This window comes from Drosophila pseudoobscura, chromosome 2, assembly GCF_009870125.1.
Source record: "Drosophila pseudoobscura strain MV-25-SWS-2005 chromosome 2, UCI_Dpse_MV25, whole genome shotgun sequence".
Taxonomy (NCBI): Eukaryota; Metazoa; Arthropoda; class Insecta; order Diptera; family Drosophilidae; genus Drosophila; species Drosophila pseudoobscura.
In genome coordinates this window covers 10,476,980-10,491,817 of record NC_046679.1, presented here as the reverse complement: position 1 = coordinate 10,491,817, position 14,838 = coordinate 10,476,980, and the positions used below count along the sequence as shown (strand labels likewise).

General features: G+C 52.0%; 1 protein-coding gene across 10 annotated transcripts in view; it reads right to left on the bottom strand.

Annotated features, from left to right (window-relative positions):
* Positions 1-14,838, bottom strand: part of kmr (pleckstrin homology domain-containing family A member kramer) — a 46,369-nt gene that overhangs the window by 6,596 nt on the left and 24,935 nt on the right. For 4 of the 10 annotated variants that reach the window (XM_033376735.1, XM_033376740.1, XM_033376737.1 and 1 more), the window contains exons 1-3: positions 11,093-11,242; positions 8,388-10,758; positions 6,096-7,221 (exon numbers count right to left, since the gene is read on the bottom strand). In XM_033376735.1, the coding sequence (XP_033232626.1) occupies positions 6,096-7,221; positions 8,388-10,758; positions 11,093-11,124 (3,529 nt within the window). In that variant the 5' untranslated portion in view covers positions 11,125-11,242. Of the gene's footprint in view, positions 1-373; positions 4,540-6,095; positions 7,222-8,387; positions 10,759-11,092; positions 11,247-14,838 lie in introns of those variants that run through there. The other 6 variants (XM_003736424.3, XM_033376736.1, XM_033376738.1 and 3 more) reach the window with 4 other exon arrangements.

Sequence of the window (14,838 nt, the reverse complement as noted above, 5' to 3'; positions counted from 1 at the left end):
TTCCCAGCAGTTTCATTTGCAATTAGTTTGTTGCCTCATTTTTAGAGGCACATAGAACAATAAACTACAGTCTAAGCTAAAAGCCAAGCGGTAACTGGTGTATAAAAAACGTTTTGGTTTTTCTGCTACTGCTTTTGGTAATTGATAAATGGTAATTGGTTTAACTGCCCATAATAATACAGAATATAATACAATTAACGTATTTATGGTGTTCAAAATTTACAGCGTGTACATGTGTGTGTGAGATGGGTGCTTCTGTGTGTGAGAGTGAGGCGTATTTACAGGCGCTTTAATGACTTAATGAGATATATGTATAGGATTGATAAAAGTTGAAATTTGCTTACCAGTTGATTAACTAAACAAAACAACATAACAATAATGACAACAACAACAACAACAACAAAACAAACATATCTCTGCATAAATACATGTGTGTGTGCATCTGTATCTGTGTGTGGTTTTTGAACTTCAACACTAAATGTCTGTCTAAATTTACAAACGAGTGCAAACAGAAGTACACAGAAAACAGAACATGATGAGCAGGCAGGGCAAATACACAATAAAACTGGACAACAGAACAGAACAGAGCAGAGAGTGCGAAAACTAAATGAGAAACTACGGAAAGTATAGCATATTTTGTCGGGAACCGTGTTCAGTTGTTGTTCCGCGACTTTTGCACTTTGGGTGCTGGGGAGAATCCCTCAATGGGATTACCATTGTCATCGTCGGTATTACTTTGGCCACTGCCATTCAGCTGCTGGATGATGGAGCGCACACTGCTGGTCAGCGGCAGGCTGACCTTGGGCCCACTGCCACTAGCACTGCGTGTGGATGTGGGTGTCCTGGCTGATGTTGCCATTGGCGATGCGGTCTCCACATTGTGGCTGGTGGTTTTCATTAGGCCACTTGACATGGCATCCCATTGGCGGATGGTTTCGCGATCCAGTTCGTTCGATTTGTGTGACAGATTCGAGGCAGTGTCCTCGCGCAGCACCTCGTACACATCCGAATCGGTCTGATCCTGGCTGTGAGTGGTCTGAGAGCTGTTGCCCATCAGCTGCACATAGACATCGTGCTCGTCGCTGGCCGACTGTTGGTGCCGCTGGGGAGGCTTCTGGCTGTCATTCACATAGGTCACCTCACGGCTGAGCTTGGTCTTGGGCGTGCTGCATATGGGGCCGGCGGTAATCCTGTCGAGATCGTCCAAGGAGCGAGCATGCCGCTGCGAGACGCGACGCAGACTCTCCCGCCACAGGGTGTCCTCCTCCCAGAGCAGCTCGCCACCTAGAACTGAGAGTTGATTGCCATTATTGCATGTCACTCGTCCTGCTGTTAGTAGTGGGCCTCCTTCTGGGCCAGCCGACTCTGCAGAGGGTCTGCACTTGTCCACACCCACACCATGAACGTTAACACCATCGTTACCGCTATCGCTATGAGGTCCTTCATCCAAGAGGCTACCACCAATCGATTTACGAGCGAGATTTGTGTTTTTAGTAGTTGTGAGAAATGAATGGGCTGGGTTTAGTGGATGGCTCTGGGTCCCGCTGCTGCTGGGGCTGCTGCCGCTGACCCCGCTCTCTCCTGCCGGCCCCTCCACTGCCTCGCCGCCCACAAGCTGCATGTTGTTCAGCTTGAGCTGCGCCTGGCCCGCCTTCAGGTTCAGGTTCTTGTTGCTGCTGTAGCTGAGCTTCTCGTTGTTGGCCTTCACGCAGTACAGATTCTTGCTGTCGATGGCCTGGTCCTTGTCCACCAGGGCATCCATATTGAACTGGTGCCGATCGATGGGATTGTGAATGTGGGCAATGTTCAGGCCATGGGCGTGGATGTCCCGCTGGTTGTTCAGCGGCAGTGGTGCCGGCAGCTCGGAGTAATAGTACGGCGCCGATTGCGTGGATATGTTGCTGTTGTTCCGGCTGTGCATGGGCGTGAGGTAGGCAGCCGCTGCCGCTGCCACAGCCGCTCCGCCCTCGCCCAGCTGCTGGATGGAGTCCGTGGAGGAGAGGAAGTGGATGTTGCCGTAAAAGTGCTGTTCCCCGTCGCCGTCATCCGCGTTGCGGAACGTCTTCGGCGGCTTGATCAGATTGGTCAGAATATCCGCGCCGGCCGCAGCATTGGCATCGTTCAGCAGGTGGCTGGTGGGCGTGGCATGACTAGTGCTCGTGTGCTGATAGGGCAGCAGATCCCTGCCCTGGAGATGGCTCAGGTACGTGTCCAGCTCGTGGCTGCTCAGAGTCTCCTCGAACTGTTCGCTCAGCGACTCGATCTCACTGATCGACTCCTGGGAGAGCGGTCGCCGCGACCGCTGGCGATCCAGCTCCGAGTCCGACCGCTGCCTAAACTCCACGGACGACTCGTTCTCGCTGCTGTCCCCCACATAGCGCAGGGGCAGGGAGTTATTGCTGGGACACCGGGCCGGCGACGGACGCTGCTGTCCTCGCTTCCGATAGAGTTCCAGGTCCGAGGAAGTACGCGAAGAGCTGTTGTCCGTCTGGCAGCTGTAGTTCGAATCGGACAGAGTGCGGGCGTGATGCTGCTTCAGCAGAACAGTGGGCGTGGCAGTGCCTTTGGTGGCCGTGGCAGCAGCCCGCGATGTGGTGCCGCCACGCCCCTTGGCAAAATGGTCGGGCAGGGAGAGGCGACTGCTCTTCAGCGTGGTGCTGGGATCGGTCTTCGACAGATTGAGGGACGTATTGCTGGCATGCATCTTGGGCAGCTGCTCGTAGGACAGGTTCACCTTGCTGTCGCGCCTCTTCACGGTGTCGTAGTGCTCCGAGGAGAAAATCTCCTCGGTCTTCAGCTCCTCCATGGGCGGCGGGGAGTCGGGAATGGGCGGCGGGGGCAATATTTCGCTATCCGAGCTCTCCGCATAGTTGTTCAGCGGCGTGGAGGCGCCCAGGTAGTAGGACGCCGGCCTAAAAGTGTCCGACAGACTGAAACGCGACCGCGAGCGCAGCTTCTTGGCCTCCAGCTGCTGCCTGCTGCTCTCGTCGTCGGCGTCTGAGCTATCGCTGGCTAGGGCCAGGGCACTTTTGGCTGGCTTCAGTATATCCGGCATGTCCTTGCCCTGCCTCTTCTTGGACTTCTTCTTCAGAGTCTCCGTGCCGGATTTCTTACCCTTTTTCAGCGTAGAGCGACCTGAAGAGCAGTGTGCCTCTTCGGCTGCTGTGGCTGCTGCCGATGCCTTGACCCCTGCCAGCTCCATGTAAACAGGCTCCGCTTTGGTTATTTTGCTGCTGCTAGTGCTGGCAATGCACATGATCTCGTAGTTGTTTCTGCCATCCTCGTCCTGTATGCCCTTGGTCATTTCCACATAGTGATTCTCCTCCTCCAGGTAGCTGTCGTGCGTGGCCACCAGGCTGAGGGTGCCTGGTTGACCCAGTTCCACCTTCTTGGGTGTCATAGGCAGATAGTGGCTCTCATCGAACTGCTGATCCGTGGGCGTAATGGGCTCGTTGACATAAAGCTGCTGCAGCTCCTTATCACTTGGGAGGTCAGTCATGTCAGCCGACGACGCCTCCTTCTCCTCATAATCATCATCATCATCATCATCTTGCGCCAAGGCCTCGTCAATGTCATCATCTGTGTACTCCTCACAGGCAGTGCTCTCATCCTCATCATCCTCCAATTCATCTGCATAGGCATCGGAATCGGCATCGCCATCCCCATCTACCTGTATATCGTCTCTCATTCGAGCTGCATCATCATCATCATAATCTATAGAGGCCTCTCCTAGTGGAGGCCTGCTTTCTGCCGTTGGCGTTAAATCGTCCTCGGTCTGTGGCTCCTCCTCCCTCTGCTGCTGCTGCTGTTGCTGCTCCTGCTTTTGTGCGGCCTCTTGTTGCTGCTCCTTAAACAGCTTTAGCTGCATCAGCATTGGTGTCTCCTCGGGATCATTAATCGCCACACTATCCTGGGACGGTGCCTGTGCCTGTGTATGTGCCTCTGCCTCTGCCTGGGCTTGGACTGGGCTCTGAATTGGCTTGCCAAATTCCATGTTTTCGTAGTTGCCGCTGCTGACCAGCTTATTGTTGTATACGGGAACATAATTGGCATTCTGCGGCGACTTGGGCGCTGTTTTCTTTGGCAAAATGGGAACGGGCTGCTCCCCATCCTCCCCATCTATGTCCGCCGGTGGCAATTGCAATTTCAGTTTAGGCCTCTCTTCGGGCCGTTTGGGCTGTACCTGAATAATGGGCGTTCTGCTGGCCTCGTGCACTTTCAGAATGGGTTTTAGATGGAATTTTGCATTGATTGTTGGTGTTGTTGTTGGTGTTGTTGGCGTTGTTGGTGTTGGTCCTTCTCCTCTTCCTGTTGAAGTTGTTGTTGGTGTTAAACTGCTTAAGTTGTTGCTACTACTAAGTCTTTCTAATGTTGTTTTGTTCGTTTCTAATGCTATTGTTGTTGTTGTTGTTGTTGCTATTGCTATTGTGTTTCCTGTCGTTGTTGTTGTTGTTATTGTATTTTCATTAGTCGTTGTTGTTTCTGTTGTAGACCTTCCTGCCGCGCCACCATGATACCCTGTATCATCCACAGTCCCATCTGCGTGTTTTATCGTGCGTTTTTGTTTTATGTTTTTGCAAGTATTTTTTTAAATCGATTTTGATTTTTTTTTTACATTTACAACATTTACAAATTGAAAAATTGTATTTTTTTCGTTTAAAGAGAGCCAAAAATTAACGTATACACAACGAGAATATTTATATTTTTTATGTGGAAAAAGAAGAAATATAAAACAAATATTTTTATATCTTGCTGGTTTTGTAATTAAATTCAATCAAAATGGGTGTTCGATTGCGCTATGATCCCAGATTGAGTTTGAGTTGAGTTTTATTTGGTTTTTTTTGTGGTATTTTTTTTTTGTTTGTATTTTATTGGGGTTTAGTGCGAAGTTTACAGCGGCATTTAGTAGTAGAAATACCAATCACCCAGTCATGTACGAAGACGAAAATGAAATTAGCTACGCTAGAGATGGAATGCATTTTGTGGAATATTTTTGGAGATGTTTTATACCATTTGCAAAACTAAACCCATGAAATAAATACATGTACAAATAAAGAAAGAGAGAGAGAGAGATATATAGAGAGAAAGAGAGAGATGTGACTACATAGATATTTGTTCATGGATTATTCCGTTTTCCATTATCCATTTTTGTTGAAAGAATGAAAAGTAAAAATGTACAAACAGACGCTGTCGAGGGACCGCCTGCGTTGCCTACTTTCGGGCATCGTCTTTTAATTATTCTTTATCATCATTTATCGCATTTGGAAGTTTCTATTGTGCATGAGTGTGTGTGTGTGTGTGTGTGTGTGTGCGTTGTGTTTGTGTATTTGTGTAGCTGTGTGTGATGTGTGCGGACGGCAGGAAGGTTTCTTGTTTTTTGTTTCAGTTTCGATTCGGTTCGTTTAACTCGATTATTTCTGGTTTTCCAATTAACTCTATTTATTAAATCATAAAAAATGCAACAAACAAATTGGGGCTGCTACCCCAGCAAACAAAAAAGCTCACAAACATTAAACTACTTGAAGCTTTTGTGTTGTTAAGTCTGGCCATGATAAATTAGCATTGAAATGGGGGAAAGCTTACGTATACTAGGTTAATGGGAAAAGGATTGGCTGGTAAGGTTGGTAAGGTGGAAAGTACGCTGAAAAGGGCTTTTAAATATTGTCTTAAAGCTCAATTCAGAATGGGAACGCAACGGTTTCCAGCCAAGTGTAAGCCCTGGGCTTAGCCCGGAGGAAGGAATTACGCAACTACAAAACAAGAGGAGCGGGAACGGGAGCAGGAGCAGGCGCAGGAGGCAAAGTAGAGACCGTCTCGGTAGGGACAACATGCAACTAATTGAAAGCAAAGCAAAAGAGCAAATAAAAGTAAAAGTAAAGAACGCAGCACGCAGCACGCGGTTAGCAACAGCTACAGATACAGATATAGCTACAGATACAGATACAGATACCGATACTGATGTACAGATACAGATACGGAATAGAGACAGATGCAGAGAGATACAGTCGTAGTACATAGGAGGGACAGACAGAGTGAAAGCAAAGCAAAAATGGGGAATACGTATGGGATGCGATCAAGCCGGTGTTTGGACTCACCCTCATCGTCCGAGGAGTAGCTGTTGTACACTCCGCCGGGTCCCACATTGGCCTGAGTCTCCGATCTGGAACGTTGTATGCCTCCGACTGGGGCCGGATTGGCTCCTCCACCAGCGGCAGAGCTGCCGCCGTTCACCAAGAGGCCCGTCTTGCCGGCCTGGGGGCCATAGCGGGCGCCACTGGCCACCGCCGTCGAGGAGAGCAGAATGTTCGGGTTGCTGCCCAGCTTCGACATGGCGGACATGTTGCTGCCGCCCTGCTGCACGCCCTTACGGGTGAGAGGGGACTGCAGCATGCGCTGCTTCCACTCCAGAAGCCGCTTCATTGACTCCTCCCGCTTGCGCTCCCCGTCCTGAGCGTGCTGCGGCGAGGGCACAGCCCCCGATGTGGGCGATGTTGTGGTCGAGTTGCCCGCCGAGTAGTCGTCATCCATGCCGCCGCTGCGCTTCGGTAGCCGGGCACTGGCCGAGCGCAGGAACTGCTCGTTCTTGCATATGATCTCCTGCGTGGACATCGAGGGCGGGAAAATGGAGCCCGGATGCACATTGAGTGGAGGCAGCTCCTCCGAGTGCTGCTGCTGCAGCTGGTGCTGGTGCTGCTGCTGTTGCGGCAGGGCGGAGGCAGAGCGGGCCACCGACCCACAGCCTGCCCCCTGGCTGGCCGAGCGACTCATGCGTGGCATGCTGCTGGCGACGCCACCCTGGGCCTGGGCCTCGGCCAGCAGTTCCTGGCGCTTGTACGCCCGCTCGTAGGGATTCTCGTATCCAATGGTGTTCACGCCCGACCCAAAGTCCCCGGCTGCGGTGCGATAGCTGCCCGCCTGCTGTGGCTGCGCTGCGCCCGCTCCTCCGCTCTGCAGGTAGAGCGCACTCTTGCGCATCTTCTCCGCGTAGCTGGCCTCCGAGTAGTAGAAGCTGTCCGGAGTGCGGTTGATGTCCAGGCTGGACTTGGGTCGCGGGGCACGTCCGCTTTCGTGCTTGCTCTGGGCCACCGCTGCGGCTGCCGCAGCTGCAGCGGCCTCGGCACGCGCCTCATACTCCAGAAAGTCAGCCGAGTGTGGTCGCACGATGGCCGCTGCGGAGCGGGCACGCAAGTCCATGGTATTGATTAGCTGATCAGCGTTGGCCTGCGGGGAGGAATAAAGAGAAAGAGCAAGCAAGAGAGGGGGTTATGTTATGTTATGTAATGGTTGGGTGGCTGGGTGGCTGGCTGGCTGGCTGGCTGGCTGGCTGGCTGGGTGGCTGGTAGGGCGGTTGGCATTTTAAAACTGCCGCTGGGAGATTGGCGTGGCCCGTAACTTGTTCGACACTTGGCACAGGCCAAGGCACACACACGGAGGCACAGCTGCTCCTGGCCAGGCCCAGGACCGGGCCCATAAATCATGCACGCTACTCATTTCCTGGCCGTCTTGGCCGTTTGACCCACAAAGCAGCTGCTCAAGTTCCTGCTCCTCCTCCTGCCACGTCTGCCAGTGCCTCATAAAGTTGCATTTGAAGGAAATTGCAGCGCCCGCCCCATGGGTGAACAAATTTCTGCAATTTAGCAACCCACTGACACACTAACGTCCAATTAAAGAGTGCGCGCGGGCAGCCAGCAAAGTGCGGGGGCTTGAGAGGCGTCTGAGGGTGAGGGTGGGCCTCCCAGCCGACTGCTGCTCGAAACGGAAAGTTTCCAGCTAAGACTCTCAGGTATTCTGTTGGCCAACAATGTGCATGGGGACGGGGAATGGAGAGGGAATGTTGCACTAAAAGGGCACTTCAGCCAGATGGACCTGAAATACGTTTTGTACTCGGCTTGATGGAGTCCTTCGCTGTATCATCCTGTGCCGCAGCTCACAGGCATCGTGTATCTCACAGGCAACAAGGCAACAAGGCAACACAGCAACATAATCAGAATTTATTCCTGCCCCTGCAAGGGCAAATAAAAGTGAAACCCTGCTACGTGCTGAGGTGGAATTCCGGGAAACTTTCGAACTAGGTCAGAGCCCCTCTTGGAACCCCCGTTCGTGCTGCACTTCCAGCTCCATTCATTTGCTGCAATCAGACAACATCAAGTAGCATCGCAGATGATTTGATGGGATGACCTTCGCCCACGTTCACGCCCACGCCAACCGTAACGTCAACGCCAACGCCAACGCCAACGCCAACACCCCCAAGTGCCCCTAAAGTTTCGAATGCGAAGGGATGCCATGGATACCATGGATATCAAGTGGCAGGTAATCAGAAACCGTGTGGCTGGAGCTGCTGGTGGTGGCATGCAACTTTGATTGCCTTCGGGGAGAATTGCACTTACCTCCAAGTGGTTGGGCGTGTATCGTTGGGGCATGGCCGGCAAATGCTTGCTGCCATCGTAGCTGGGCGGGCTAAGGGGCCGTCGGTAGCTGGCCGCCTCCTGCAGTAGAGCCTCCTGGGCAGACATGGGCACTGCTCCACCGCCCCCGCCGCCCAGTTGCGACATGTTGTAGATATCCTCGTAGTCTGCTGCAGCTGCTGCGGCAGCAAAGAGGCGCTGTTGCTTGGACCGTCCGTAGGCATCCGGAGTGCGTCGCTCGGCCTGCAGGAGCTGCTGCTGGGTGGGATAGCCGCCGCCGCCTGCGGCACGCTGCTGCTGTATCAGCTTCGCCATGTATATCTCCCGCTCGCCGTAGATCTCCTCGGCGGCCCGCTGCTGCTGCAGTCGGACAATCTGCTCCTCCATGTCTAGCTGCTGCTGCTGGAACTGAGCCTCCAGATGATCCAGATTGTACTGCTGCTGGGCCTGCTGCAGCTGCAGGGCGGACGATACGTGGCCCGTCCTCGTGTCGTAGATGGCATGATGCTGCTGCTGCTGCGGCTGCTGTGGCTGCTGCTGAGATCGTTGTTGTTGCTGCTGTTGTTGGTGCTGCTGCTGCTGCTGGTAAAGCTGCTGCGTGGGCGACATCAGGCGGCGACTAGATGACTGCTGCTGCTGCTGCGGCTGTTCGTTGTGCTCCGGTGATGGGGAGGAGTAGCCGCCGTCGTTGGTGCGACGCGGCTTGGGCGGAGCATTGGCGTACAGGGGCTGGGCGCCACCGCCGCCAGTGCTTCCGGCGTTGTCCGAGGACGGCGTCGGCTGTCCCTTGCTGGGCTGCGATTGCAGGGTGTGGATGCCCGAGTCCGAGTTCTCCCCACTGTGGTTGAGGGAGGAACTGACACTCGGCTCCGATTCACCGCTGCTAGGAGCCTGCATCAGACTGGCCGCCGCCAGGGCTCGCACCCACTGCATCATGGCGTCGGCACTCTCCGCCGCCAGCCAGTAGGTTCTCATGTTCTGGTGCTCGCACTTGAAGGCAAACTTGCGGTAGATCTTGTCCTCCGGCAAACAGGCGGACACACGATACGAAGGCAACAGCACCGACCCCAGCAGCTTCTCCTCCTCGGGCCCCTTGTAGTAGTACATGCAGTACTCGGCCAGGACGAACCACCGCTTGCGCCACACCTTCAGGCCATCGGAGCCCTGCTTGTGCAGCCAGCCAGACAGAGTGACGGGCGAAGTGGGTGGCCGCTTGGTGATGGGCGACTTGAGAGCCTGAATGGAGCCCGCGCTCTTCTTGCGATCGAGTGGCGCGTGAGTGGGACTCTTGGTAGATGTGGATGAGGACTCTTCGGAGCTGGGCGTCGCCTTGGGCTTCACCGTGGATATCTGGGTCTGACAGGCCTGGTTAACCACGTGTCCGGGATGATTCTGCTGGATGTAGACCGTCCCGTGCTCGCTGCCTGGTGTCTGGAGATCTGCTTTATGGCGATGTTGCTGCTGCTGCTGTTGTTGCTGTTGTTGTTGCTGTTGTTGTTGCTGCTGAAGCTGGAGCTGTTGCTGGTGAGCATAAAGCTGCTCCTGGTAGTGTTTCGGCATCTGCGGTTGCTGCTGCTGCTGCTGCTGCTGTTGCTGCTGCTGCTGTTGCAGCTTCAACGGACCCTGCGCCGGCTGATATTGATTCTGCAGATTCAGCGTGGAGGGGGGAGCCCTCTGCTGCTGCTGTTGCAACAATTGCTGCTGCTGTTGCTGCTGCTGCTGAGTAATGGTCGTCATGTTGGACACCATGCTGGGGGACTGACTCATGTGGTAGTGGCCTGTCGGTGGATTGATGGCCTGCCGCATAGCAAAGGTTCGCTGCTGCTGGTGGGCCGCCTCGTTCTGGGTGGCCAACTTGGCGTGCATCTTGGCCTGATGCAGCTGCTGGTACTGGGCCTGCAGCGCCGATATCGGATTGTGTCCGGCCATCGCATTGCTGGCCTGCAGCCGCCCCGCCGCCGCCAGGTAGGTGCGCTCCGTGGGCGACTGGTAGATCTGCTCGCCCGTCCCGCCGCTGCTCGAGTATGACTGATGATAGGGGGAGCTGTGGGAGCTGCTCGAAGTGCCCCCGTGGCCGTGCTTCATCAGATGGTGGTGCTTCGACTGCGGCTGCATCTCGATGGGGGAGAGGGGCCCGCCGCCGCTGGAGCTGGTGGCCGTGGGAGATTGCTGATACAGCGCTTGGTGGTAGATCGCCGCCGGCGAATGTGTGGCCGTGCGGTAGTCCATGAGATTCGTTTGGTACGCCAGCGGCAGCTTTTTCTGCTGCTGGGCCAGTATGGCCGCCTCCTGCAGCTGCTGCAACTTCTTGGCGTCCATGGTGCCGGCCGTGAAGAGCGGTGGCGCCTCCAACCTGCAATGAGATAAAAAACCAAGCCGTTAAAAACTTTCACTGCATGTGTGTTTGGTTACGGGACAGGCGTAGAGCCGTAAAGCTGTAAAGCCGTAAAGCCGCGGCTGGGCCCTGCAATTTCGCGGAACGGAAACCCCGTCAGCGGAAGGCAGGTGCACTTGCTTGTCGCGTAATTGACCGTAATTGATTAACTGCAGTCGCAGCCACAGGCACAGACAATGACGCTGACGCTGCTGGGGCAGCAGACACATGGCTGACCTTGCCGTGCCGTGCCGCCCCGTTCCGTGTTGCAGTTTCGCAGTTTTCTCAGGGGGAGAACCGTACGAATACTCACCAATCCCACAGCTGATAGATGCAGCCAAACATTTTTGCACTTTTATTCCCGCGTTTGCGTTTTCGTTTGCGTTAATTCAATTAATATCTTTAATTGGCCTTATTCCAGCTTTCGATTTGCGTCGATTGAATTGCACTAATTTCTTTACCTTTACTCCTTCGCCTCTGCTTTTTATTCTAATGATGGGTTTTGATTTTATTATTTGATTGGATGCGAAAAACTCAATTAAAACTTTTTCCCAATTGAATGGTTTCACAGTCTTTTTGTCGCGTATTTTTCCCGTGTGATATGTGGTGGGATCTTTGCCTTGGTTTGTGCGGGATTTTGGGTTCTTGGTGGCACTGCGAAAGCTGCGAAAATTGCGAAATGCATCTGCCGCCTGGTGGCGAATGGAAACTGTGAGAACGTGTCTATTTTTATTGGGGCATACCGCAGATTTAGTATCGCGGGCAAAGGAAAAACGTTTCGACCAAAGGCTCACAAGCGAAAGCGAAACGACGAGAACGGCCAACAGAGAAGGCGAAGCGGAGAGGATGGCCAACAAGAGAACCGGAGAGGACGGCCAAGAGAGGAGGAGCACCACAGAGAGAAGGAAAATGTGAAAGAAAATGCTAACCATTTATTGGAATGAATTTTCCGATTCAATTACGAGTATATTTCCGGTTGCCATATTCAATTGGGAATCTCCGTGCTTTCTCCATCAAGAATATAAAAGAAAATAAAACATATCCAAGGAGAAAATTAATTTCCATTGAAAATACCCGTTAAGTCGCACACGGATTCGAGTTTAATGCCAGATGCGACCCCCTAGCCAGCCCACAACTACAGGTCGTATACGTAATCGTAACACTCGATAATTGCGTTATCGAATGCCAGTTTTAATACAATTTAACGTTGACTGTTATGAAATTAATACGCGGATGGATAGCTGCATCTGCAATGGGCCATCGCTTCGAATCCATTGGCCAAATGAATTATAGATTTTCCTGGTTCGCATACACATGTGTGTGTACATGTGTGCGTGTATGCAGAGCAGGGCAAAGAAAGATACAGGGAATGGAAATGATGGCCGCCCCATGTTCATGCCTGTCCTGTCCCGTCGTGGCATGCCCCCTCCACTCCCGAGCCCTGTCTGGGCTCCGGCACAAAGCATATCCCTTACAACGACAACAGCCATCGAACTTGGCTCAAACAACGACGACGTTTGTGCATTAAAAGCAAAGTCCTGTTGAAAATGTAGCACAATAAATAAGCAATTGATCTCTCAGCGTTAACGGCAGCCACTGTTCTCCTTTCCCTCATGTGTGTACGTGTGTGTGTGTTAGCTGGATTTTATCGAAGACTTGCCCATTAGTTAGTTAAGGGGTGGTGAGAGGGGAGGTGCAGACCTAGACCTAGACCATTTCACGCTACAATCAACTTTGGCCAAACAATTTTATAATTGCCTTCCAGCCGGGCCACAATTTGTATGGCTTTCAATTAACGCCCGAGCATGGCCAAAAGCGCAATCGTTGAAAGAAAGGCAAGCAAGAGACGTGGCCAGGAGCCAGCAGCCAACAGCCAGCAGCCAGGCGAACAGGAGCCAAGAGCAGAATGTACAATAAAATATTGGCATCGGAGTAACAATACAAAATCAATACCGATTAAACGACAAGCAGCCACGTAGTCGAGTCCGACAGTCTGCCGTTCTGGCGTTCTGCCCAGGACTCCGATGGCAGGGCATGGAACGGCTTGGCTCTGGTTTTTTTTTATTTATGTATGCGGGCGGTGGGGCTACACTTCTTGATGTTGCAACATTGGCAGCCCCACCCGCTCGCTCTCCCCACTGACAGACGCCGCTAATGTGAGCATGAAAAATTACCGCAAAAATATTTTATGCACACAACAAGAAAGGCAGATGGAGATGAATCCTGCCCCGAGAATATGCCAAAAAATATGTGCATATAAATGGCCCACATACCCACAACACACAATCCACAATACATAGTGGATGATTACAGCGAAAGATGATATATGTAGCGGCAGTGTGTATATCTGGCACAAAGCCAGACCCAACAATAATGCTGATGATGACTGGGGATGCGATGGGATGCGATGTGATGTGATGGTAATCATGCTGATGGCGATAATGATATTTATATAACAAATTATAATAGAGCCGATTAGAGGTCATCCTCGCTCTCCCCTCGATGTAGTTTGTGTTTACATTACAACTGGGAAGCTCGGCAGTCCAGCAGCCCAGCATGGAGCATTTTCGCTTTTATTTCGATTGTTTTGGATCCAGACCTCGACTCAATTTCAAATATTTGAAAGCTGTCCGAAATATGGAAATGATAATGACGCGAAACTAGTTCGGTCGGATTTGATTCATTGACTGGCATTCGTGATTGGCAGATGGAACATTTTCTGGACAGCAATTTTCCATAATATCGCGCATACGCAGTGTGGAATGCGGTGCTGTTTCCGGGCGGTCGGGCCTTAGTAGGAATTCCATTATTGTTTGATGGCCCTGTGATATCTATAATTAAATTTTCAGGTCATGTCACATCAAAAGTGTTAATTTCTCTGTAGAAAATCGTCCGAAAGTATATTGATTGAGGTCTAAATACGAAAGCGAATAATTGCCAGCTTTAAAGCGTCCTCGTAGACGTCCTCTGATGTAAGTGTAAGTGCTTGCTACATATGCAACAGACTGTCGCCCGCGATTGTGGCTACAATTATGGATTCCGTATGGACAGCCACCTGCCAGCTACCCCGTAATCGCGGCCACGGACTGGCCGCAATGACGTCATTACGAATGGCGGCAAGTGCCACTCAGGGCCAAGAGGGACGTCGTCTACCAGCCACTCAACGAGTCATTTCAGTTCAGAGCTTGAATGAGCGGCAGTCAGAGCTGAAGAGCGTGGCCCACGAACTGGCCAACTTAATTAGTATTGAGACCCGCCCGCTGCTCTCCTTGGGGCCTGGACTCTTGTAATACGTTAAGTGCAATTATAAATACTCATCAGGCAAAGAATCCAAGTAGTTAAGGCGGCAGCAAAAGAAGTGGGACAATAAATAATGCGAGAAAAGTACAGCAGCAGCAGGGGGAAGGAGGAAAATCAATAAACAGGAAAAGCAAAAGCAAAAGCGGAATCGGAAGCAGCTAAGGAAGAGGCAGGCAAAAGCGACCCAGAACACAGGCAAATATTTGAAGGCGTTGCTGAAAGTGTGACAAAGTTGGGAATGGAGAAAAGTGGCCCAGGCACACACACACACACACAGACCAGGCACACACATAGATACACACAGAGAGAGAGAGAGAGAGTGTGTGAGAGTGGCAGATACAGATACAAAGCGACTAAGAAATAAGTCCTTGTAGTTTTGGTCCCATTTTCTTGAAAGCCCCTGGGGTATTTGGCACATCATGACCTTGCCAGTCCTTTTTGATGAGTTGTCAATGGGAGCAAAGGGCCCAAAGGAACAGGAAAGGCAGGAGCTGGTAAGATAAGTATTTTGGGGCAAGAGTGTTGCATAATATTTGCCCGAGGCCGTAATAGCCAGCAATTTCACACACACACACACACACACGATTTACACTCAATTTCTAGGAGAGACGATTTTCATCTCATTTATTGTATCGTGTGATTTACATTTTGCAAAACAATTGAAGGCAATTAAAAGCGAATCAATCATTAAATTGAGTGCAATATGCGTGGGTGTGTGTGGGGGATAACTTTTAATCGCATTCGACTGCAATCTGTTTT